This window comes from Calonectris borealis, chromosome 19 (assembly GCF_964195595.1).
Source record: "Calonectris borealis chromosome 19, bCalBor7.hap1.2, whole genome shotgun sequence".
In the NCBI taxonomy this organism is placed as follows: Eukaryota; Metazoa; Chordata; class Aves; order Procellariiformes; family Procellariidae; genus Calonectris; species Calonectris borealis.
In genome coordinates this window covers 3,767,524-3,793,343 of record NC_134330.1, presented here as the reverse complement: position 1 = coordinate 3,793,343, position 25,820 = coordinate 3,767,524, and the positions used below count along the sequence as shown (strand labels likewise).

Below are 25,820 nucleotides of genomic sequence, written 5' to 3'. Positions count from 1 at the left end.
TAACCTCATATTATTGTTTAACATCTCTTAAAAATTTTGCTATGGAAAAAGTAAAAACCTCAGATATTTGCATTGTGCAACCACGTGCTGCATGTTGACAAGGCTGCAAAGTAATAACTATGATCTGCTCTTCCCTCCCTCCCTCCCTCCCCCTACGTCTCCCCAATCTAAAACCAGCATTGAGAAAAGTGAGACAGTCATGTATTTGGTGAAATTTGATCTGTTAGAACAAGTCACGATTACCATGCCTGAGGAAACTGTCTGAGGTTTTCAAGTATGCTAGTTCCATTCTGTTTATAGATAGGGCAGGAGTGGAGTAGCTAACTCCCTAAAGTGTGTGTGGTGGGTTTTTTGTTGTTGCTCATTTGTAAGTAGGCAATTTTCAGTTTCAGGAATGGGTGATGGGGCTCAGCAGGAGAAGAACAGTAAAATAAAAGACTAAAGGGCAAGTTTTGCTAATGGTCTTAGTTGTAACCAAATAGGAAAAAAAATCATTGCCTCAGTATTTGTCACAACCTTTTTCAATCACTTAAAGCAAGGTAGATTATAGAAGCTCAATAGTGTGGTTTAAATGACTACATATTGAATTACAAAGTTTGGCAGATAGGAATGTCTTTCTCTTTTCTCCTTTCCAACCTATTGTGTTGTTATTGCCATGTTCAGAAATATGGCTGTGTATGCTTTATTCAAAAATCTACCCTATAAATACATGAGACAGAGATTGTGATCTGCTACATCCAGTTGTCTGTCTATTTTTTCTGGTTAGACTGCTCAAATAACAGCCTTTGGATGAGACTTTTTCTCATGCCAGCTGGATATAAAATAGTAGTGTATACCTGGAATAAATATGATTAGGAAACTTGACAAATTAAGCACTATTTTAGATGCAATTCTTTAATGAAGATTAAATCTGACACTCCTAATGAAACAAAAGTATGAAGTGCTTACATGGAAGATATCTCCTGAAGTTTTGGTAATAAGTACAACTTGCTAAACTTTAACACAATTGAAATACCAGTAAGCATATAATTGAGTAATCCTGATTTTGTGGGAGGATCTGATAGACAACTGAAACTCGAGAATACTAAAAGCTACTATATCACTTGTATCGTTGCTTCTGCCCCCTCCCCCCCCCCTTGTAAATAGGAAATAATATAACCAATTCAGTGGGTGGCAAACCAGAACTTGTGTTTGACAAGTTCACTTAAAAAACAAAACACAAAAAAACACCAAAAAACCCCACCACACACCCAAACCAACCAACCAACCAAACAAAAAACCCACCCCAAAACAAAAACCCACTTGGAAAATCATAAGTGATAAGCTTATCATAGCTTACAAAATGAAACTTGCTGCACAGGTTTCACAGGTAATGCTGTTTAATGTTAGTCTGGGTACAGGATTTTATAATGCCAGCCCACCGTTCTTTTATTTTTTCATGGAAATACTATTTTATCTTCCTGATGTAAATAATAAGTATATGATTTAATGGGAAATGACTGCTGAAAAATATTCTAGATATAAATTTGGTTTTGTTATAAGCCTTTGTACATGTAGTTACCTTGATTTGAAGGTGTGCTTATCATAGTTCTGCATATGCGTGGTGGTTTTTTTTTCTCTACTATATCTTGCTGGAAGGAAGAGGTAAAACTTAGCCACAATGGATGTGATTGCTGAGTTTGGTGCAAGTGTGTTGGCAGATCTACAGTCTTGAATGGCCGTGGCTGCAGTGTGGCGGGTTTATTTTTTTAGTTGTGCCATGGAAATGGTCTTGCTGCCTACTTCAGAAATGTTTATATTGATAATGTAACAGCAGTTACTCTGAAAGAGATCAACTATTGTCTGTTTGGTCTTCACTGTCCTTAAGACAAAGGGAATGCTATGCTTTCGGTCTTGAGCCCACATTTTTGCCTTATCCCCCTGTTTGGCTACATTTTTCCTATTTTCCGTGGGGTCCTCTTTCAGTATGAATGGAGTAGTTTGTTTCTTGATCCCTCTAGAATGATGCTGTGAATTATTATTAAGGAACAGAATGAGGAAATTTCTGGATGCTAAAGCTCAAAAATTTTTCATACTTGAGAGAGTTAACTATACAAGAACAACATGTAGCCACAGGTTTTGCATTTATTTCTATATATTTAATTTGAAACCTTAATAGCTGAAACTACGTGGCTCTTCCTTGATACTGTTGGAATATTTTCTGTGAAGTCTGCTCAACTCTTCTTGCAGTATAAATTTCCTGCCTATGTTAATCTTTAAATCAAACAATGTCAACATTTTTTTACAACAGCTCTAATGAGGCTGTTCTGGCATCATGTACCGGCAGGAGAGCAGGTGATGTTTTTCCTTTTACTGTAGACAGCTGGAATTGAGAGCTGCTGTAAGTAGGACAGTGCAGGATAAACAGCAGGAGCTGAGAGCATTGATCACATGATTGTCTCTTTGGAATATTGGGTTGCTACAGAGACTACAAGCAGACAAATTTAGCACTTTACATCACAAAGCAGTTTTCTCTTATTTAGATTAAGTTACAGTGGTAGTTGGTTCATCAGGAAAAATGAAAAAATGATACGGCTCTTGGTTTTTAGCTTTCAACAATAAATCTATGCTCTTTTTGTTCACTGAACAAAAAGATAATACCAAAACCATACAGATACTTCAGATTTTGTTAAATGAAAATTTTATAATGGATTTCAATTTTGAACTTTGAAAAAAATCTGGCTTAACAAGATGTTTGTAAATGTTTCAGAATGGGAAAGAGCAATACATTGAAAGCTGTCACACTGTCTTTGAAATAGAGTAATGTCTAGCTATTATCTGTTTTCCAAATATGTTCTGGATTCTTATTCTTTATAGCACACATATATTTCATTGTGAAAGCTCAAGTTCAGATAATTGCGATTTGCATCCTCAGTAATTAAAGGATGCTAAAATATAAGACGACAGGTTTATTAGTCTTATTTAAGTTCTGAAATACAGGAACATGAGCAAACTCTTTTTGTAGTATTGCTTACAATTGTTCTGTCTGGAGAAATACATACTCTTTAATGTGTGTGTGTGTGTATATATAAACCTCTAGTTGCATTCTGAAAAAAAATCAGCTTTGCTTCTTTGTAAGATGTCATGCTATAGTTTTAGTAGTGTACAAAAATAAAATCATTTTTTGTTTCAACCTTGTTTTTACTGGGATGAAGCTAAGCTCATTAATAATGAAGTTAATTTAAAAATGTGAAAGTCTTCAGGGTGAATATGACTTATTCTGGAATACAGGTCACTTGCTACATTTGTATTTGTTTTAGTGCAAGTAACTTGGTTATGGAATAAATAAATATTTTTAACTTGCAGGTCTAACTAAAATCAAAACATCCTCAGCTATGTGAAAAATTATTTTGGAGAGACTTTTGACAGTAGTCATTAATGATGTGCTTTGAACTGGAAGGTTTTTCTACTTTGCTATTAGCTATGTTTTTTGCTTTGTGTTATCATCAAAATCAGCTTTCTGCTATATTTACCTTCATGACCATAGGGAGTTACTCAGTGATGCTTAGAAAAATGTCTGCTGTTCCATCTTTCTGTCAGTAGTTAGAGAAGCAAGTATTTTGAGATCTTATTACTTCATGTTAAGATACAGAATATGTAACTTGCTAGAAAATGTAGATGTGCATTTGTTTAGATTCCTTTGGCTTTCACATTAAGGATATTAATGCCACTGTGTCTGCTTGAAGTGCAGATCTCGTGATGGGGCCGATACAAACTCTGATGTTATAGGGGAACTTGTAGCCAAGGGCAAGAAAAGCATGTTTGTGAATTGATGAATGATGGTTCAAACTCTTATCATAAAAAGTGGTACTGCATTGTAATGAGTATGTATGATAGCATGTTCTTCCTAGAGAAATAGGAACTAACTTCTCTTATCCTCTATTTCCATCAGCCCCAAGTGCTTAAAAAGGAAACACCGCCCCCCACCACCCCCCAATAACTAAAACAAAACCAAAGAAAGCTGCTGAAATATTTAACAATCGAAACAATTTGTGTACTTGTCTTGTGGGTTTTTTCTTTTTCTTTCTCTTTCATTTCTTAAATCAAGAAAACTCAGGTGTTTTTTCCTGGCAATTATTTTTGGTGCTGTGTTAATATAACAGTCTGATTTTAGTATTTTACTTATTTCATACTTTGCTTATTACAGCAAATGCATACTTAATTTCCTGCTCCTTTCTAGTCTGAATTAAGATTGTGGAATTTCGTAATTCAGCATTACGGATGGTGAGTGGAAATTGAAGATGCCATGTTTAAAATAAGATTGGCTGTTGAAGCACTATAGGTGTGAAGGTGGCTGTATAGAAAGCTTTTCTTCATTAGTGCATTGCAGTGTTATGGTTATACCTGGAAGATGTATATAGTCACAAAGAACTATTTTGAACAAGTACTTACAAAGAAAAGGTGGTAGATGGGTTGTCTTGAGGGAGTTGCTTCTGCTTTTCTTCTGTTAGCTCAGAAAGCCTCAAGTGGCTTGGCAGCTTCACTCTTTCTTCTCTGTGATGAAAAGCCCTAGAGGGTTGCCTGACGAAGAACAAAGCATATGGTATAATGTATCGTAGAATAGAGGACGATGTAGTGCGTGTTGAGCATGTGGTCAGGTAGGTGATTCCTCGAGACTTATTCTTTGGCAGTTTTGTTTTGTTTTCTATCCTATGCTGGTTGCTATAGTGTTGTCTCTCAACCTGGTTAAAGGAAAAAGAAAAAATCAACAAACAAGTAACTGAATATGAAGGGTCTTAGGGGTTCATGGTGCATGTGTGTCACCTTAAAACTATTTTCTATTTAAATTTTTATTTTCAAAAGAACCTATTTAATTGTGAGAGTGTGTTCTGCAGCCCAAGAATTTACTATAGAAGGCAACTGTCACCTTTTAAAAAGGAACTTCTTTGATACTTTAAACTTATTTAAGTGGCATACGGAAATAGTCTGTAGTGAAGAATAACCATTTAGAGATGCTTCTATTTGGGCAGCAATGATGCATCCGTTGGGAACTCTCAGTTCTATTGCTGCTGCTGATAATTGTTGTCAGCCAGTCATGATATATTGATTCTCGGTCAAAATGCCCCAAAGGATTCGGGGTGCTGGCCAGTATATACCAATTTTTGGCAAACATTTTATAACAGTCTGAAATAATGATGCATATTAATTAGGGACTTAAAACTGTTGTTTTCTACCCTATTGAAAGGGAAATGGTAGAATCCTAATTGTGACAGCCGTTAGTTCTGGACAGTAATTTTACTTCGCCATGTCCATTTTCCTCATCTAGGAAATGGCAGTAGAAAATGTATAGTTTATAAGGATGTGGTAAATATTTTGGTAGGGTTAGCAGTGCTTTGATTTGCTAAGCCACTCTTGGTTCAACTCAGGAGTAATTTACAAAGACAATCTAGGAAAATATGAGATGGTAATTATATTAAAAAAAAAAAAAACACCACAAAACAACCCAACAAAACAAAAACAAAACAAAACCAAACAAAAACTATCCTCTCTTTCAGTTGAAACATTTGGATGCTTTTTGAATTTACTATTAAACGTGCTATAGGATCTTTTAGTTGGAGACTTCCTTGTGGCTTCTGATATTGTTGCAGTCTCCTTGCCTTTCAGCCATAGTGTGGTGCTGATTTGAAGTATGCAATCTAGTGAAGTGTGGATTAGTGAGATTCTAATGCAGCTAGTGTTTGTGAAGCACTTTGAAGATACAAAGCTCTACGTAAGTACTAATGTGGAGGAAAAAACAGACATAATTACCTTTTTATCAAGGAGGTGTTTTCAGATTTGCTAATGGAGATGTAGAAACCTCATGTATATGTAAATTTTAGGGTGCTTTCCCCTCCTTCCCTTCAGTTTCTCTTACAAAGGTAGAAATAGAAATTGTATTGAAATTTTCCACATCAGTTTCCATTTCTTTTCACATAGAATCATAATCCTTTGTCTCTGAAAGGAAGACGTCTTTGTTTTGTATGATTTGAGTGAAGAGGGAGCATGGGGGAATCAAAAATGTTGTTTATAGAAATGAATCTTAATGAAGCATAGGTGAGGACTGAAGGTCGCTTAAAATAGCATTACTTCCAGAGTGTCTCTTCCCCCCCCCCCCCCCCCTTCTCTTTTTTCTTTTTTAAAGTTGCTTTCAGTATTGGAATTCATTCTGACTGAATTCTGATGTGTTCATATCAAAATTCATAAAGAATGCTTGTTCTGATAACACTTCATAACAGCTGTATTCATAGAGCAGTTGGAAGCTGGCTTATTGATATTTAAGTTCTGAGATTAGGACTTTAAAGAAATTGAGTCAATTAGAAATATTAATGGAGTAACTTCATATTCAGGGTTAGTCGAGAAAATGAGATTTTTGGGAGACCTAGGATTTTGTTTTCAGAATTTTCTGTTAAAATTCTGTTCTCTGCTCTTAAGTCTTATGTATGCACATGCAACAATACCTGATCGTAATTGTGAAAGTACAACAAAAAGGGGGAAGGGGGATCAATAGTAGCGTTAAGACAAGCTATTTTTTTTTTTTTTTGCTGTATCTGCATCTTGAGGATTTCACTGATTCTCTCTGCATGCAGGACAAAAGTTCTGAGCGTTGAGGTATAGGTATTTTTTAATATTTCAATCATGAGATGCTCTGCGCAAATTATCTAGTGATCTTCTGAGCTACTTAAAAAATGTCTGCAAATAAAAGCATAGGATGAACTCTGCGTTAGCAGGCAGGAAACCACCAGCTTTCTTTCTGTTATGGTGTCCTTGACTGAATTGTAAAGCAATTTCTCTATTTACCCCAAAGTGATAAGTAGGTAAATTTTTTGCTTGATTAGGATTTTTGGCTGTGAGGTGAGTTATTGAGAATAGAAGAGAAAGAATTAGAGAAATGGTGGAGATTATATTTTTAATAGGTTATAGTAAGGTTTGAGAAGATTCCTCCTAAGCTGAGGATGAGGCAGCATTGTATACTAGCAATCAGTCTCCGGAAACTTAAGGAATTGGAGAATGTACAAATGTATTAATTTAAAAAAAAAAAAAAAAAAAAAAAAAAGCATGCACATTTAGAGTTTCTTGCTAAGTCCATAAAATGTGTATGTAGGGGCATCCAGTAACTTAGAGCTCTGGTTCTTTGTTTTCCTTCCTCCTTTTCTCCACTCCCCTGCAAAGAGCTTCAGTATGTGGGGTTTTTTGTTTGTTTGTTGTGTGGTGTTTTTTTTTTTTTTTTTTAATTAGGATTCTTCATTGTATTTCTTGTGATTATTTCAGATGCATTGATACTTCCTAAAGTTTTATAACCTAACAGAAATGATGATGTGAAATGTGAAGAAACAGTTTCCGAGCATGACTAGCTAGGAAGCAATTTAATGCTATGTTTGAGTACATAAAGTGTTAGTTTTGCCTTTCATGTTAATCTTTAAAGACGACTTATGTTTTCAGGAGATACTGTGTTTACCATGTGGAAATTTGTTTCCCTTAGCTTGAGTTTAAGGACAGTGCTGTTTTTACTATGTATTTCTACTATGAAACAGTATTATCCTATTGTGCATAAAATGACTTCACTGCACCTCTCTGTAGAAAGTACTGAAACAAAAACCTGAGGTGGTGTGCATGATTTCGCTGTTTAACACTTAAATTTATAACCAGAATTAGTGAAAATTTTACGATGTTTGGATTTTCTAGAATGAATTGTACCATAGCAGATCTGCTCTCCCTGCCGTTCAAGTAGTGTGCTTTGCAGCTTGCATGCCAAAGCTGCTTGAATGATGTCAGTGACAACAATGGCTACTTTCTTACTTTATTATTTTGTTGGAAACTTCTCCCCTGCTGAGTGGGGGGAGAAAAGAGTTCTAATTTGGGTTTTTTTTTTGTTTGGGGTTTGTTTTTTTTTTTTTTTTGGATTTGGCTTTTGCATGATGACTTTGAATTTTCCTTGCTACTTCTTAGGACTAGTTTTGCAATGTAATGAATTGAAATGCTTCTGTTATCATGCTGATGCTTCTTTTTGTCTTCGTTTATCTGAATTCCATCAGATTATGCTACAATTGTCTATCTTTTATCTGTGTAATAATGTGGTTTTACAAGAGACATAGTTTAATTGCATTTAAAGTGTATTTAAAGAATGTGCTTTTATTTTTAAACTTTGCCTCACTTATACTAAGCTTCTAAATTGTTATCTATCACTCAGAACCAAGAACACTATCCACTCTTTCACCTTAAACCATCCAATATGATTTTAAAATAAAATTAAATTTGAAAATCAGCCTTCAACTATTTGCATAAGGTTTAATCAGATTTCCATATAGTAATTTAGTGGTGTTTGCTAACCATGTGACTTCACTTGAACTTGAAATTGTCAACAAGATGCTTAGCTCCATCATCGCTGCATTTTGGAAACTAACTTTACTGGGATTCCTGAGCAGTATGTTATTTCATCTGCAGGGAGTATTCTGTCCAGAGTTGGATTACTGATGACTCAGTTGTGCTGAGTAGTTGTCAATGAATGATGATAATTCACTCATCTGCATCCTGGCTTTTTTTGTTCCTTAAACACAACTAAAATTGGACAGCAGATCAGCATACCAATGCAGACTTGATGCACCTTGAAAACTGTTATGCTTCAGTCATGGCCAGCCACTTAGAGCAGTTCCTCATTGAGTTCACTTCATGACCTGCTTTAAGTTAACTGTAATAAAAAATGTGCTGTGCTTCCTGTTCCTCCTTGAACGGTTTGTGGGTTCTCTCATCCTTGAAGTGTTTTAGGTCCCTAATTTTAAATCTGGTAGGCAAAGCTTGTATTTAACACTAGCCTTCTTTCTCCTCGTTGTGGTGACTACCCTGGTGGCTGCTTTTTGAGTCTTTGGGGTGAGACTCGGTGAACCGATTTATCTCCCTTTTCATAGATTGAATGGACTGTGCCAATTCCAGAAACTTTTTTCTTTTTTTCCTTTCTGTTTACCGTCCCACCATCTACCTGCTGGTGGAGGAAGGAAACGTCTTGCAAATGACACTGGAGATGTATCCAGTAACTGCACCTGTGGAGGTTGCATTTTAATAGGGTTGCTGAGATGCTTGGAGTTTGTCAGTTCTTCATGTCCTGAAGGTCTGTTTGTATCTTTTTCAGGAACGCAAAACTAGATTTGCGTTCTCATGCTGTAGACTAAGAAATGCAAGCATTTAATGAGGTCAGAGAGCATGCATGCAATCCTGGGCATTAGTTGATGGGGTCTAATTTTATTTTTGGGGGAAACAGTGGTGTTGCATTCATACAGTCTTTTTAGGCTATAGTGGTTCATGGAGTGTCTTTTCCATTTGACCTTGCAAAAAATGCACTAGTATCTGCTATTTTGACTGACTTATTTAGTCTGTTTCCCTTGACTTGTTTCTTTTTTTTTTCCCTGAGACTGAGCAGGTACTTGATGCTACCTTCTTTACAGAGAGAGATTTATTTTCTGTTCAGTAGTTTGTGAAGTATTTTTAAGGTTCTCCTTGACTTCCATTCTTCTATTACTGAGATGGTGGACCTAATTTAATGTCCAATGTGAATAGCATCTTCTTGCTTTTAAACATCTGTTCTTGTCCTATGGGAGTGTATTAGTCTGGCAGACACTTGAGATAACTTGTAGCTAATATAGCTGAAAATTGCTGTGCCTGTACAACTTCTTTAAAAAGAAAAAAAAAAAATTTTCCAGACGGAACTGGGTATGAAGATGTACTGCTTCTGTGGCGTCCTGGCAGGGATCTGCTTTTTTTGCCTTCCTGCTCTATTCCTGCCCTTTAATTAAAATTGGTAAAATAAATTTCACATTAACCACTGAATTGTTTTGGATGCAACATAAAATATTTTGATAGTTGTACTTGCAGGGGTTTATCTATATTTTTGTAACAAAACAACAGCTAGCAGAGCTGCAAAAATTGGGAAGTCTCTGAAGCATGATCTTGGGAGGTAGAAGATTTCATGGAATTGCTAACTAGTAACTGTAGAGCACTGTGAAAACAGCATTTAATTCAGAGTTATATGAAGGAGATATGTTTATTATTGGAGTGTTTTTTGCTCTACAGGACTTTTTTTTTTTCCCTAAAACACTGGACTATCAGTGAAGCATCTGGTATTAAACATTGATACTTGCTTTAATGACTTTAATTGACAATGACTTAAGCTTTGGGGTTTTTAAATTGATTATATCTTCCCTTTTGTGTGTAGGTATGGGATTTCATTTTTAGTAACTTGATTGGCTTCAGGAGCATGAAGATAAGATTCGATTTAAAAAAAAACAAACAAACAAAAAACAACCAAACAAAAAAGAACCCCAAAACAAACAAACAAAAAAACCAAACCAACATTTCTCAAAGCTGTTGCCCTTCTTCCTGCTTTTAAATAAATGACTTGTTGACTAATATTAAATATAAATCTTGAAATATAAATTCTGCTTAGTGGATCTGTAATGGGAGAACATAGATATGACCTTATTAAAATTAATATATGTTCAGAAATATTTTTATGGATTTTAAATAAATATATAATATATAAAAGTATTAAGTTATCGTTTTCTTTGTCTTGCAAAAAATTGTTTTAAATTTCCTCCAGACCTCAAAATATAAAGTGTCAGTCTAAAGGGATTGGAAACTTAGTGTCTGTTGTTTTCTAACTGATTGATCTTTGGTTTATAAATGCTCCAAGGGAACATGTATTTAGCATTTTCTTGCTATTTAGACAGAAGGGATTTTTGGTTACTTCATTTATGAATATTTTGGGAGGGAATGTGTTCAAACTAGTGAGAAAGCCATCAACTTATTTTAAGTTCTATACTTAGGAATTTTTTTTTCTTTTTCCCCAGCGAGCACTTGTCCTGCTCATTCACCTTCTTCTTACATGGAGATAGCAATGTTTGCACCAGTGTGGAAATCAGTCAGCATCAGCCTGTGTACCTGCTTAGTGAAGAACACCTCACTCTTGCCCAGCAGTCTAACAGCCCTTTTCAAGGTAGGTTTTGCCAGTCTGTAGTGAGTATTAAAATGAATCAATCCTTTGAGTTGCTCAGAATAAGGACGTCTGGCAAAGACTGGAAGCGAGAGCAGAGGTGTTATCTGTTTTGTATTGATTACGCGTTCTCCCCAAATGTCCCCTGTCTTGACATAGTCAGAAGCCAGTTGGTGTGTCTCAGCTCTTCTGCGAGTGGGTGATTTCCATATTCATTTCTTGGCATGTAGCCAAATAATTTGTCTTCACGATACAATAAACTTAATTTCCAAGTACTGTCCCATTGGTGACTTAAATATTTTGCTTTTTCAGCAAGCTTTATAACCCGCGCATATCTTCATCAACGCCTCTTTTAGAAATCCGTTTCTGACTCAATGTACTTAATCTATTCACTCCCCCTACCCCTTCTTATTTGGCTCTTCCTTGCCTGTAAATTCCTTTGGTTCCACCAGCAGATGCAGGCTATGCTCTTGAAGACAAAGGAGTGATGGGGCCTGAGTCTGGTTAGTGGGCTGTTTGATCATTCCCTGTCTTAGACATACTTGTGTTGGCTATAGAAACCAGTTCTCCTGCATGACCACACACTGCCCTTGTTTATTAATGCTCAGTGTCCGAACTTGCTTTTTTTTGAATGCAATTTAACAGCAGCTGTGCTTTCCTAATATGGACAAGACTAAACATGAAACAGATTACTTCCCTGTATATACATTGTTGTTGTAACTATACCAAGCAGAATGAAAGGATGAGGAAACACCTTAACTCTCAGAATTTGAAATAGTGTTTCTTTATCCTACCTGTATATTAGAGACTCCTTGCTAGCCAAGATGAAAACTTGCTTGTTTAAATAGATCAATTTGTAATTGTTATTGTGGTACCTTGATTCTTACAGTACGCATACATTTAACAATGTGTACCTATTACCAACAACTTGCGCAGTATAGTAAAATGTGATTAGGGTGCATTCTGGCTTACCGATGGTAAGTTGTTTATTTGGTGTGGCTGAAATAACAGTAATCCTCTTTCAGTGGGGAAGAGTGAATTTTGGTTAGATATAATCTCCAACGTATTTTTATTTTTATTTATCTTTTTAGTTATTCTAAGTCCCTTTGGATTAAATGGCACGCTCACAGGGCAGTCATTCAAGCTTTCTGATTCATCGACAAAAAAGCTTATTGGTGAATGGAAACAATTCTATCCTGTCACATCTAACTTGAAGGAGGGATGTGAGGAAAAACAAGAAGAAATGGATTGGGAGGATGATTCTTTAGCTGCTGTTGAAGTCCTTGTTGGTGAGTGGTCTGATTACCTTTTAATTACTGAAATAAACTGGCCGGTTAGGTCTGCAAAATTCTGAATACAAAATGATCCCGTTTTATTCTTTTTGCAACTATTTGTAACTGCTGTTGGTCTTTTGTTTTTCTGCTTAATGCTCAGACCTATCTAAAATAAGTTGCTGCTTAAAGTGGGTTTTGCAGACTTAGTAGTAGGAGGTGTTTTTCTTTACGTGCCCTGAGAAGCAAGATTGTTTTTAAAATAAATGAAAAAAAGAAGAGATCATCAAAAAACCCTAGACTATCGCTGTTGACATCTGAGATGCATCAAAAGCATGTTGTACTGTTTCAGATTCTGTGCAAATTCAAACGGAGCAGACGTGCCTTTCAGGGATGTCTTCAAAACCACAATCCTGGAGAGCTTAATGTACTGAGGCACTGCATTTATCTGCTGCTGTTCCTAAAATCTAAGCCCCTGGGACGCAGTATTTTGTTCCTCTGCTGTGGGCTATTGACCTTTGATTTGCCAACTAGTGTAATCATTTCTCTGTAATGAGTGTTACAAGCTTGTATTGCAGTGATGGCTGGAGACCCTGATAATGATGGGGAGGGGAATATTGTCAGTTTTATGTGATACTAAAAAGTATGTTCTCGGTCTTCTTTATAAAACAAAATGATAAAAGCAAGTAGTAGCATGTAGATGCCAGGATTGTCTCTGCCTGTATATACAAAGCCCTGTTTATTAATTCATCCTAATCTTCTGTATAAAGCAAATCATAAAGTAATGATGAGGGTGACAACAGAGACTTTTTGTCCAAGGATAATGCTTTAGTAGGTAGAAAAGGTAGGTAAACTTATGAGTGACTAATAAAATGATCCATTTGTTGATGATTTTAAATGTAAGTTTTTGGTAAACAACTGTAAAATCGACTTGCTCTTTTTTTCAGCTGGTGTGCGAATGGTATACCCAGCATGCTTCGTTCTAGTTCCTCAGACAGACATCCCTGCTCCTAGTACTGTAGGGGCATCTCACTGTTCAACTACTTGCTTGGGCGTCCACCAAGTGCCTGCTTCCACAAGAGATCCTGCCATGTCTTCAGTAACTCTGACTCCACCGACATCCCCAGAGGAAGTTCAGACAGGTAAAACAAAATTAGCTTCTGCATGTGGGAAATCATTCTGATGGCTTCTCCTTTAAATCTAGCAGTGTTTGGAAAGGATTTAGATGTTCTCCTATAACTGACTTGTTACCAAAAATCATATTTCTTTAGTCATAAGTCTGTTGTAGTAAACCCAATTTTTATTGTTCAGTTGTGGGCAAAATTAACACTTTTGTAAGTTGCTGAAATGACGACTGCTTTTGTACCTGATGTTGTTATCCAGTACTTTAAATTTCTGTGGTCAAGTTTTTGGTTTTGTTTTTTTTCCTCTCTGTGTGTGGTTGTGTGCATGTATGTATTCTGGCATGCTTTATAACCTCATTGTGCATCTCAGTCATTAGTGAGCAAAGTGGTGTTTGCAGCCTTTTTCACAGTCCAAGGAAGATTCTTTGTAGTTAAGTTTCCAGTAAGGCTGTGTGCCCTCTGAACTGTGTGTGAGCAGTGGTTATGATAAACTGCTTTAAGTCAAAGCAGGTAAGGCTCGCTGATAGTTTCGGGTGGCTTTACATACAGCTCTTGTGCAGAAGAGGTTTTTTGTTTTTTCCCCCCAAGGTCTTCTGTTACCTTAGTTTGACCCTTTTTTTTTTTAATAATACTGTTAAATTTGCTAACAGGTACGTTTGTTTAAGTTATTTCTTTTTCAGGTCTATAGTTTCTTGAAAGATAAAGAATAGCCAGCCCTGTTATAACATAAACATATATGGTGCTTTTTTTTTTCCCCCTCCTATGAGAGGGAACCATGTTATAATAATCTGCTACTATACCTAAATTTTCTTTGTTTTTATTTCCTAACATGGAGTTAATAAGGTACTTTTCTTCCTAAGATGTTCCTGTGGTGATTGACTTGGGGTAATAGTGGTTGTGAGTGTATCGCCTCATTGCCTAAAACTATTTCCTCTGGTGCTGCTTTTCAGTTGATGCTCAATCTGCCCAGAAATGGGTGAAGTTTTCTTCAGTTTCTGATGGATTTATCTCTGACAGTACTAGCCATCATGGTGGCAAAATACCTAGAAAGCTAGCCAATCAAGTGGTGGACAGAGTTTGGCAAGAATGCAATATGAACAGAGCACAGAACAAGTATGTACTCATTTTGTGAAGCTAAAAATACCCATGGTATCTTGTGTGTTCATTGTAGAAAGTAGTTCTGTTAAAGATGCTGTGACTGCTAGTAGAAGGTGCTTTACTCTCAGTAGTAAAACATTTTAAAGAAGTTAATTTGTTCCTAACTAGTAGTTTGTTTAGTTCTCAGTTTAATATGTTAGTAAAAGGCTATTTATAATTTTTTTGCTGAATCCTGTGTCACAAAACTGCTCTTGAGGTTTGACCAAAGATAAGGAAAGAACATATGTTGATCCCAAATAACTCCTCCGATATTTAATCATAGGAGGAAGTATTCTGCTACATCAAATGGTTTGTGTGATGAAGAGACAGCTGACAAGGTAGCATCCTGGGATTTTGTTGAAGCCACGCAGAGGACAAATTGCAATTGTTCAAGGTACAGTACTTGGCAAACCCACAGTCTAACAATGTACGTTGAGATTGAAGTGCTCAGGGGAGGGCTCGTGATGACTCCTTTAGGAGTAATTAAGCAATAGCTGCTTGTAGGAAAGCTGTAACAAAATTTGTATCTCATATCCTAAATGTCATTGTAGGTCTTGAAACTCTGCCCAATAAGATAATGCAGAGATTTTATTCAAGTGAATCATCTGAGTGGACCTACTTGGCAGTTCAGTGACAGTTCCCGAGTCATGGACTGGAATTCTTCAAGCCTGTATATGGGTAGAAACTATCTCATTGGCAACTTTCTTGGGCTGCAATGGAAAGGGAATGCCTATTTATTTAGGGATTAAGAACCTTTTCTAGAGGGCTGTGGCATTAGCCTTGAAGGGAGAAAGCTGTTAATCAACAGCAACATGATTGTAGCATTGTGTCTTGATGAATATGAAAAAGAAACCCAAACCTGCTTTACTTTTTGGGAAATACGACATTCCATGGATGGTTATATATACAACTGCTTTTCTGTGAGTTGATTGCCAGTGTATGTTTTTTATATTAGGTGGGGAAAAAAAAGGATCGAAACACGGGGAAAGTCTGAATTTAACTTTCAGTTTTTGTTATGACTTCTGTTTTGAAACTGTGCAATAACACAGACTGTTAATAATGGTGTTTAAAATAAATGGAAACGTTAATTTCAGTGAATTCTCAATTTCTGTACATATGGCAGAATACTAATCTTTAGGTGACTGAAGTGTTGCAAATGCTTTCTCCGATTTAAATGTTACACTGATTACCTTGCAATGAATATTGGAATCTTAAAAAAAATTGTCTGGAGGATGTAGCATTTTGAAAGAAATGCCTTTTTTCCTCCTTTATTGAAATGGTTGGTTTAAGTTCTGTGGAAATACTTGTGTCCTGAGAAGAGCTGGGAGATGGAGGAAGATTAAATATTCTGTTAAAGGAGAATTTAGATATGGTAGCACTAGTTAAGAGAAAACAATCAATTAACTGTGTGAGGTGTGTGTTAGAAATACGCAGTTGCCTAAAGAGAGATTGCAAAGACTTAAAACCCCTTATTGTTCCCTGTATTTTGAATTCTAAGCAGTGAAAAACATGTGTATGTGTATGAGAGTTTAAAGTAAAAATAGATTTTGATACCTCTTACTTTTTATTCCTGCCTAATCCTGTTTTTTTTAATACAAATTGCATGCTGTTTAACTTTCCTAATGGAAGAGTGGCAAAGAATACCCAGGCACTAAGGATGTACATGCAGTTCAATAGCTTAATCATAGACATTTCATTCTAGACTTAGTGTTTCGTGCCTCTCATCTGTCAGATGATCTAGAAAGTTGGCATCCTAAAGTTCAGGATGAAATGTTTAAGCTCAAGTGCGTTTATACTGGAAAAAAACTTAACTGCATTAATACAGTTGAGACACTGAGGTTTTTCTTTTTTCCACACTTGCTAAATTTGTAGCTACAAAAGCTTCGAAATAGCTTTTGTAGGACTGAGCTTGGCTTCTAGATTCTTGATGTTAATGTGCTACTCCTTAACCCGTAGAGACTTGGACAGCACTATTGGTTAGTATTGATGCTTGAATTTAAATAGTCATTCACTAATTCATATGTTGTTCTACTGATTCATCAGTGTTGGCAGAAGTTAAGTGACGTGTTCATGTGACTATCTATTTCTGTTAAAAGCAGTTATAAAATACTGTCTTCAGTTATGAGGATTATGTGTGTGTTTGGCTCGTAGGACAGCTTTTCCAATTTTTTTTAAATGGTATTCTAAAATCTTGCAATGCTATTCAAGTCATTCAAACTAAGTTACGGTCAGAAAGAGGCAGCTTCACTTCAGAATGGTATCAGTTTCAGACTTCTATAGTCGGCTGTTTAATGGCTTAAAGCAGGTTCTTATCTAGTGAAAAAGAACATGATAGACATATTTGAAAGATTAATGTGAAGTATTTTCCCTTATATTAATTCTGCAGGCACAAAAATCTCAAACCAAGAAATTCAGGTCAACAGGGGCAGGCACCACCTGTGGGCCAACAACAGCAAGCAGCTCCAAAGCACAAGACAAATGAGAAGCAAGACAAAGGGGATAAGCCACAGAAACGCCCTTTGACTCCTTTTCATCATCGTGTATCTATCAGTGATGATGTTGCCATGGAGGCAGATTCAGCGAGTCAGAGGCTTGTGATGACTGCACCAGACAGTCAAGTGAGATTTTCAAATATCCGAACTAATGATGTAGCAAAGACTCCTCAGATGCATAATGCTGAAATGGCAAATTCACCTCAGCCACCACCACTTAGTCCTCACCCGTGTGACGTAGTTGATGAAGGGGTAGCTAAAGCTCCTTCTACTCCTCAGAGTCAACATTTCTACCAGATGCCAACACCAGACCCCTTGGTTCCCACAAAAACAATGGAAGACAGACTCGATGGCTTGTCTCAGCCTTTTCCAGCTCAATTTCCTGAAGTTATAGAGCCTACAATGTATGTTGGTACTGCAGTGAATTTGGAGGAGGATGAAGCTGATAGTACTTGGAAGTATTATAAAGTTCCAAAGAAAAAGGATGTGGAATTCTTACCACCTCAGCTTCCAAATGATAAGTTGAGAGATGATCCAGTAATACCTGCTGGACAGGAAAACATAACATCAGTTACAGAGTAAGTAGTGCTTAATACTACAGTAATAATGTGAGAAAGTGAGGAAACTGAAAGGCCAAAGGCAGTAGTTACTTGTTACAAGCAAGCTTGTCACTAAAGCATAATGCTGTTCTCATCAGCTCGAGCAGTAATGCTGTGTGTGAACATAACTGTGCTGTCCATGTACAAGAAGATAATAATGTGAAATGTGAATACGAAGCACAGTCAAATATGTAGTAAGACTTTCCAGCTTTTTCTCATTAGAACTCTGATTTAGCAGATGGCAATAAATTTTATTTTTTCTGCTGTAAAATTAATCTGTAGCCAAATTATGCCTATTTGGGACTTAAAGTCTGCCCCCTCTTCCCCCTCAAAAAAAAAAAAAAAAGAAAAAAAAAAAGAGAAAACTTTCTCAATTTAACTTTCTCATTTTAATCTCATTATTTGAAGACAGCATGGATGGTCTTGGCTGCAGACTTACCTATTAAATTTTCTTGTGCCTCAATTCTGCTCTTGTCTTTATTCAGAAGAGCTGCTGTTTAAATGGCTGATTGGAACAATGAGGAAGCTAATCTGGTTTCCTGGAAGATGTTAACTTTAATGTAGGCTGCAACTGCTTTCTAATATCAGAAGTTTATCTGTGGAATAAGTAACTTAAATTGGCATTCTTGCACATGGTGCATTCTGTCTGTTGTGGTGTTCAAAAGGCTTAAGGATTTGAGGTTATCATTCAAAGAAGACAAGTGACTGGTGTGTGTACTGTTTCTGCTCTTGGCCCTCAGATCATATGGGAAACCCTCGTTCATTAAACAAAGCTTGTCCAACTTGAAGAAATATTGAGGCAGTCAGACTAGATCCTTATTAGAACCTTTGAGCTACAGGAAATGTATTTGAGAACACTCATTATTTTATTTTAATATAAGCTAATATTGTCTTGAAATAAAGTATGTGTCGTCTATAACTATTTAAAAGAAGGGTTTTGTTGAATAAATAGAATTTATTTTTGAAAGCTAGTCTTATCTAGCACCAGGTTTTAAAATGTTATACTCTGCTGCTATCTGTTTCAATCAGGATAAAGGAATTGGTCACTTTTTTGATACTGCTTAAGTTTTGATAAATAATGGAGCTTCGAGGCAATGGAGGAAAAGAATAACACTAGTGGTTTTAGTGTTAAAACTTATGTTTGAGCTCTGTTTTACTGCAGAATGACTCAACATGGATTTTCTTTACCAGTTAAAGCAAAAACAAACTCTCCAAAAAAGACCACCACTAAAAAAACCCGCAAACTACCACCAAACAAAAAAAAAAACCTAAGAACAAAAAACCTGAAGCAAAACCACTTGGCCTTCTGGGTTGTGTCTCCTTTCCTGTTGTACTGCGTAAGAAATTCTTCCTGCCATCCATCTTTTACAACACTGCCTTGTGAGGACATGTGGCAGGGAAGGATGGTAATGGGAAGCAACAGGTGCTGACAGGGCTCTTTAGTAGCAGTGTAAATTTAACTTGATTGGAACCTGGATGCAGAGGTGACAAACTTTGGCTTAGGGTTGTGATCAAGGGATGAAAAAGGCATCTCGAATGCAGCCAGAGTTGCCGCTATCAACTCACTTGCTGTTGATTATTTTTGGTCCAGAATTTTTTTTTCCTGTTTAGGTAAAAGGAGACTCTTAATGTGATCAGTATCAAATTGAGGGGTTGTTTTTTTTGTTTGTGGGTTTTTTTTTTTTTAAGAGTTAGTGTACTTAATCTGTAGTAGAAGAGTTGAAGCAGCTACTCACAAGACTGAAATTTTATGTTGATTTTCTGTTTCATTGCTGGCAGCAGAAAGCCACTGATGGCAGTCACGTTGTCTTGGCTGCTTAGGAAAGCTGTGAGAAGAAGTAAATATGCTGTAGCTGTTGTACACATTTTCTTAACCATAGCTTTTGTGTTCATTGTTTAAGAGTTTACATTAGCTAATGCATGTCTCAGCTCTTTCAAGATGTGTATTTGTAGGATTTTTGGTGCTTTTCTGGCCTTGAATTCATTTCAGCCAACCAGACAGAGAAAGATATGCTTTACTTCAAAGTTTTCTTTTTTTCTGTTCAAGACATGATCTTTCCTTGTATTGCTTCTAGTTTGATTTAACAACTTATTGAACATATTTTTCCCCCAGAGTATCTGGCTATTAACTTCTCTTCCTCTTTGGTGGTCAAAAATACTGGAAACTGCTGCTTGCTTTCGCTATGTTTTTTTCCTGGTGTTTAATTCCTTGTTCCTAGAAAGTTGTTCCTGTTGTCTTTTTTTTTTTTTTCCCTGATGGTAATTTTTGCAGGATTTAGAAAAGAGGAAATCCTCAACTCCATGGAGTGCTACTCCAGACATAAATGCCAATGCTGCTTGACATCAAAGCCACACCATTGCACTGTTGTCTGGGGCAGTCGTGCTGTGGTGGTCATGCCTAACACAAGATTTTATTGAGCATGGATGACCAGCATGGATGGATTTGGCAATGTTGTTGGCTGGGAGGTGTTTCTTTGGAAAGCTTATTTCTAGGAAGTCTTTTGACAACGTAAAACTGTTTCAGTGTCCTTTCTCAAACCACGTAGTTGACAGGGATGTACAGGCAGCGAGAAGGACTCTGAGGAATCACTGTGCCTTTTTGTGTGCCTTTTGAATTACGAGACTGAAGTCTTTGAATTGTTCTGTATCACGCTTTTCGTTCTTTCTGGTCTCTTGGAGGAGAAATGTAAGCCTGTCTTATTCTAAACCCCAGATTAGTGTCTGCATCTAGGCTGTCAAAACCAAGCCCTACTAATTGTGAGACACATCAGTTTCTTACAAGAGAGCATTTCCTTTTGGATAGAGGCTTGAGAAGGGAAACAACAGATATGTTGGAACCTGTGTTTGAACTTGAAGTATCCCTTTGTAATCTTCATCCTTCCAATGCCACTTTTTCATTTCATATGTGAGACTTCCGTAAATGCTTCTTACTGGTCATTCTGTTGCTGTTTGGGAGGGAGAGGTCTCGGAGCAAGAAGAAATTGTGTACCTCCATCACTCTGACACTCCTGAAATACTTGTCGTGTTTCAAGGAATACCTTCCTCACATGGTGCCTCTTGTACACCAGGATACATAAAATAAAGTTTGTTTAGGGGCAGAAGATAGAGAGGCATATGTATAGCTAATAATCGTAACATAGTTTTCTACTTGCCAATATCTCTTTGCTGGTGCAATGTAACAATCTGTGAAACTAATAATCCTGATACAAAAACTTAATTTCTGTGTACTCACCAACTCCATTTTTGGCTCCAAATGTTAAGAAAAGTAAAGTGCTGACAAAGGCAAATGTGTTTTTACTATTCTCATTAGTAAATTAGAAATTGGTGTGTTGCAAGCTTCACTTGTATTGATATAAGTGATATAAATGACTAGTAAACATAGTGACATTTGTGTGCTTTAGTAGTGATTATTGCTTGGGCTTTTTGGATAGGCTTTGTGTACAACAGAGTGTTGGTCTGCGTTAGACGCAGCTGGGTATTGGGAGGGTTGGCATACTTTCCACATTTAAATGAATTAAATGTTCAGGAATTAAATTCTTAAAATATGGAAAATTCAGGTTTAATCACTTCTTTCTGATCATTTGTTTGAAGGTGGATGGGGAATGGCAATGAGTAATTTTTTAACCTGGTTTCTTTTAGTGGATATAGATAGTTTAATACATTTGTACTTTATAATAAATGACAGCTACGACCTGGGATAAATTACTAATCTTTATCTGAATTGACAGTGCTTGAGGAGAGATGGGCAGAATGAATCACTCCGCTGTATCTGATATGTGTAAGGAGGTTATATTAAATGACTAATGATTTAATCTTTTTCCCAAAAAGTTTTCTGAAGCTGAGGTGGAAAGGAAGAAAGTGGGAAGGGAAGATAAAGTTGTTCTTGTAAAGGCTGTGTGATAGCAAAAATAATTCCACATAATACATGATAAATAATATTTTGTGATTTTTATTTTTCTTCTGTTCAGATTAATGGTGCAATGTAGGAAACCTTTAAAGGTTTCAGATGAACTGGTGCAACAGTATCAGAGTAAAAACCAATACCTAGCGGCAGTAGCGACGGAAGCTGACCAGGAACCTGAAATCGATCCTTATGCCTTTGTTGATGGTGATGTGGAATTCTTATTTCCTGATAGTAAAAAAGATAGGCAGAACATTGAGAGGGAAACCGGCAAGAAACACAAGGTGAGTAAGGGAATGAGGATACAAATCAGTGATGAGATTAAAACAAATTGCTTTAGTCACCAAATATAATTTAAATCCTTCTCTGTGTATTTAGAAGTATATTAAAAGAAATTGTATTCTAGCAGAAATGATCAATGAAATTATGCAGCATGCCTCTAACTACACCTAAAATTTTTTTGGCACGCTGGTGGTGCTGTTGCATTAGGGTTTATGGCTTATACTGGGAGAATGCTGCTGGATTGGAACAAATATCAATCTGGCTCAGTAGCCTTTCTGTAGAAATGGGTGATAGAAGGTGCTTGGGGAAGAGAGGAAGAACAAGGCAAGTGCTTTGTTCATGTGTGGAAAGGTTTGGGGGTAGGTGAGGGGAACTCTGACTAGTTGCCTGGACAGTGAATTGAAATTTTTTTTTTTTTTTTTTTGCACTTTATCCAGTACCAACTGTATGAGGCTTCTACTTAAAACAAAAGTACACCCTCCAAAAAAGGAGAAAATATAACTGCGTTGGGAGCTTGTACATGAAATAAATTTGCTTATTAGGATTAGTTGTGTGTGTATGCACTCTTGGTATAGAGAGTTTCATTTGATAACTATTGTTGTTAACGTATAGCATTTGATATCAAGTGTTTTTCAATAAGGTGTTGTAGCAAGAATCCACAGCTTGCTTTTTAAATTTATCCCCAACACAAAAACTACGATTTACATTCCTGTCTGTGCTCATCATCTGTGTGTTGCTAGCATGTTGTCTGTATTCCAAGCTTCCTTCTCCCTGAGCAAGAGCCACTAACCAGACCCCCAGACTATGCCTTCCTGAGCTAGAAGGCTAATGAGAACCTGATACTTCTGATACGTACAAGAATTCCCACAGGGAGATAAAACGCCCCCCACCTCCCCAGTTAATTAAAGCAAACTTTTCTACCTTTTTTTTTTTGTTGTTTTTTAATAGGCTGAGGATGGGACATCTAGTGTTACAGTTTTATCCCATGAAGGAGAGGATGCTATGTCTCTATTTAGTCCTTCTGTCAAGCAAGGTAAAGAGGCTTTTTCCCCCCGCCTCCTCTTTTAATTGTTCTATGTTAATGATCTCTTGAATAGTCAATAGATTCTAATAGGCTACTAAGTTTTTACTTTATGGTTTGTGTTTCCTTGTCCCTTCAGAACTAGAAATCTGCTTGGAACACATTTTCTTTGTTGCAACGCGCAAATAAATGTTGGCTATAAAATCCAAGTGTTTTAAAATTGAAGATACCTCACTTATGTGTAAGATAGTTGAATGGAACTGAGAACATACTTTCCCCCCCCCTCTTTTTTTTTTCCAGCTGTGGAAATAGTTCTTAAGATGTCTTTATTTTTTTTAATGAATATGTATGGCCAATGTGTTTGTAATGTTTGTTTTTCTTTATAGATGCCCAACGTATTGCTGCTCATGCTCGCACTGCATCAACCAGCCTGTTCCATGAAACAGACTTAGTGGTCTCTTATACTGACCTTGACAATCTCTTCAATTCTGATGAAGATGAACTAACAGTAAGTGATGTGCAAAAGTAGTGGCAGCTGCTAGACAAAAAACTGCAAGGAACAAGTATGTCTTTTTGCGGTTTTGGGTTGGGTTTTTTTTGGCATTTGTAGGAGAGGTTGCAAAACATGCATATAAGCAAGTGCTGTGGCTCCTCTGTAGCAGACGTACTGTTCTGGTTGACCCATGCAATCATATTTTTGATGCAAACAAGCTTTTAATCTTATATCCTTACTATCCAGACCATATATGCTTCTTGAATATACCTTTAGTTATAATTGTACAGATTTGACAGTGGTACTAGTGCTCTTTTCGTATGGTCTAGGTTCTATTTACTAGTCTGAAAGAAAACAAAAACTTCTGAAAGAGAAGAGGCATTTAAACACATGGACATTCTGCCAAATAAGCTGCTTCATTGCAGCAGCTATTATCTTGGAACAGTTTCTCTTGCAGTCTCTGATGGCTCCAAATCCATTATCTTTCTAGTTTCTATTTCAATACTGTTTGTAATCAGTTGTCTTTTCTGAACTGTACTTTGTTCCATGCTTAATCCTAAATCCCCTTACCCAGACAAAATGCCCATCAACTTTAATGGGAGCTGTAGCTGAGTAAGGGCTGAAGGATCTTAATAGCCATCAAAGGTCATCATTATATAAAGCAAGTGTATTTGCTCTTAAACATGAAGACTCTTATTTTCTATAGACTTTAGTACTGTCTAAACATTGTAAAATATATCTCTTGTTCTTTTAATTTCAACAGCTTTTCTTCCCTGTACCTCTTGTTCCAGGATTTGTGTTTCTCTATCTTTTCTATTCCTGTTCATGTGGTAACATCAGTAATGTTAGCATGGCTTTGGGAGTGTGTATGTTTTTTCTGATAGATTGTGGGCAGCCCTATTTAGCTTTTTTTAATATGTCTGCTAACAGGCTGAGAGTTATTTTATAACTGGTCTTTCATTTTAATAGCATCATGATTTGATGGGAGAGCATTCTCTGAGTTACAAGTATTAAGAGAGGACAAGTGTAACCCCAACTACTAGCATTGGGCTTCTGATTTATTTTAATTTTTCTAAATATTATAAAAAGTCTCAGCTTTGTATGTCCACTGCACATAAAATTTCCTGTTAGCAGGAAATATGAACATGTGTTCACATCTGAAGTAATTTTATTACAATACTTCTTTTCTTTCTTAGCCTGGATCTAAAAGAACAGTGAATGGCGCTGATGACAAATCTAACTGCAAAGAGGCAAAAGCAGGAAATCTAGACCCACTGTCATGCATAAGTAAGCTTTGTTTGTTTTTTCTAAACAGAATAGTAGCTCTAAACATTTGATTGCTAATATGTTGTGGGAATTTGGAAACATACGTTTCATTTGCCGTACTGAAATTTTAAGACAAAGGAAATACTTCAAAATGTATTCATGCTCTAAAGCCTACTTCTAATCTGAAATTAGGCACTGCAGATCTCCATAAAATGTATCCAACTCCACCTTCATTGGAACAACATATTATGGGATTTTCTCCAATGAACATGAATAATAAGGAATATGGCAGTATGGACACTACACTTGGAGGAACAGTACTTGAAGGGAATAGCTCTAGTGTGGGAGCTCAGTTCAGAATTGAAGTAGATGAGGGTTTCTGCAGCCCCAAACCTGCTGAAATAAAGGTAGGTAGTGCTGATAGTCCTGATAAATCATTAAATCTAGTGATTATTGTTTAGTTTTTTAATTAATCCTGAATAGGATCTGCGGTAAATTAAGTACAATTTTTAACTTGTGTCCTGCATTATACTGGGGTAGGTAATGGACATTCTAGTAAGTAGTATATAGTATTTTACTACTTAAGCTTCAAGAAAGAGCAATACATAATTAGCCATTAGTAAGCTGAAGGAATGCAATTCAGTAATTGTAGTTCATTGTTTGTTTTGGGTTGGCATATTGCTTTTTGGAGAACCATGGGGTGCGAATGATGTGTGTATAAATCTAACTTTCTCTTTTGCAGCTATATCAGGATTAAATATTAAAGAACTACTGCTTGAACTTAGTCACATTTTTTTGAGAAGCATTTTAATTGCTGAAGTGATCTAATTTTCATGCTGATGCTTTACCATGTCTAACTTCTAGGATTATTCTTATGTTTATAAACCTGAGAATTGTCAAGCTTTAGTGGGATGTTCCATGTTTGCACCACTGAAGACGCTTCCCAGCCAGTGTCTTCCTCCTATCAAACTGCCAGAAGAATGCATTTATCGCCAGAGTTGGACTGTGGGAAAGTTGGATTTACTTCCTCCAGGACCTGCCATGCCATTCATCAAAGATGGGTATGACCTGTGCTACAAATGTTTAAGCTTTGTAAGGTGGTCAGTTATCCACCTATAGGAAGTATCCCTAAATTTTTTTTTTGTAGCCCTAAATTTCTGTAATGAGAAATATTTGTAAAGACACATTGTGTTTATACAACTGACAAGAGCCTTTAAAAAAATCCTTACAATTAA

The 25,820-nt window shown here is 36.5% G+C and overlaps 1 protein-coding gene across 1 annotated transcript in view; it reads left to right on the top strand.

The window, feature by feature from the left end:
• MED13 (mediator complex subunit 13) overlaps window positions 1-25,820 on the top strand; it is a 58,615-nt gene that overhangs the window by 17,982 nt on the left and 14,813 nt on the right. The window contains exons 4-15 of the mRNA XM_075168433.1: window positions 10,857-11,002; window positions 12,091-12,288; window positions 13,218-13,412; window positions 14,345-14,507; window positions 14,815-14,925; window positions 16,918-17,601; window positions 21,591-21,807; window positions 22,754-22,838; window positions 23,213-23,334; window positions 24,516-24,606; window positions 24,778-24,992; window positions 25,450-25,646. Coding sequence (XP_075024534.1) covers window positions 10,857-11,002; window positions 12,091-12,288; window positions 13,218-13,412; window positions 14,345-14,507; window positions 14,815-14,925; window positions 16,918-17,601; window positions 21,591-21,807; window positions 22,754-22,838; window positions 23,213-23,334; window positions 24,516-24,606; window positions 24,778-24,992; window positions 25,450-25,646 — 2,424 coding nt within the window. The remainder of the gene's footprint in view (window positions 1-10,856; window positions 11,003-12,090; window positions 12,289-13,217; window positions 13,413-14,344; window positions 14,508-14,814; window positions 14,926-16,917; window positions 17,602-21,590; window positions 21,808-22,753; window positions 22,839-23,212; window positions 23,335-24,515; window positions 24,607-24,777; window positions 24,993-25,449; window positions 25,647-25,820) is intronic.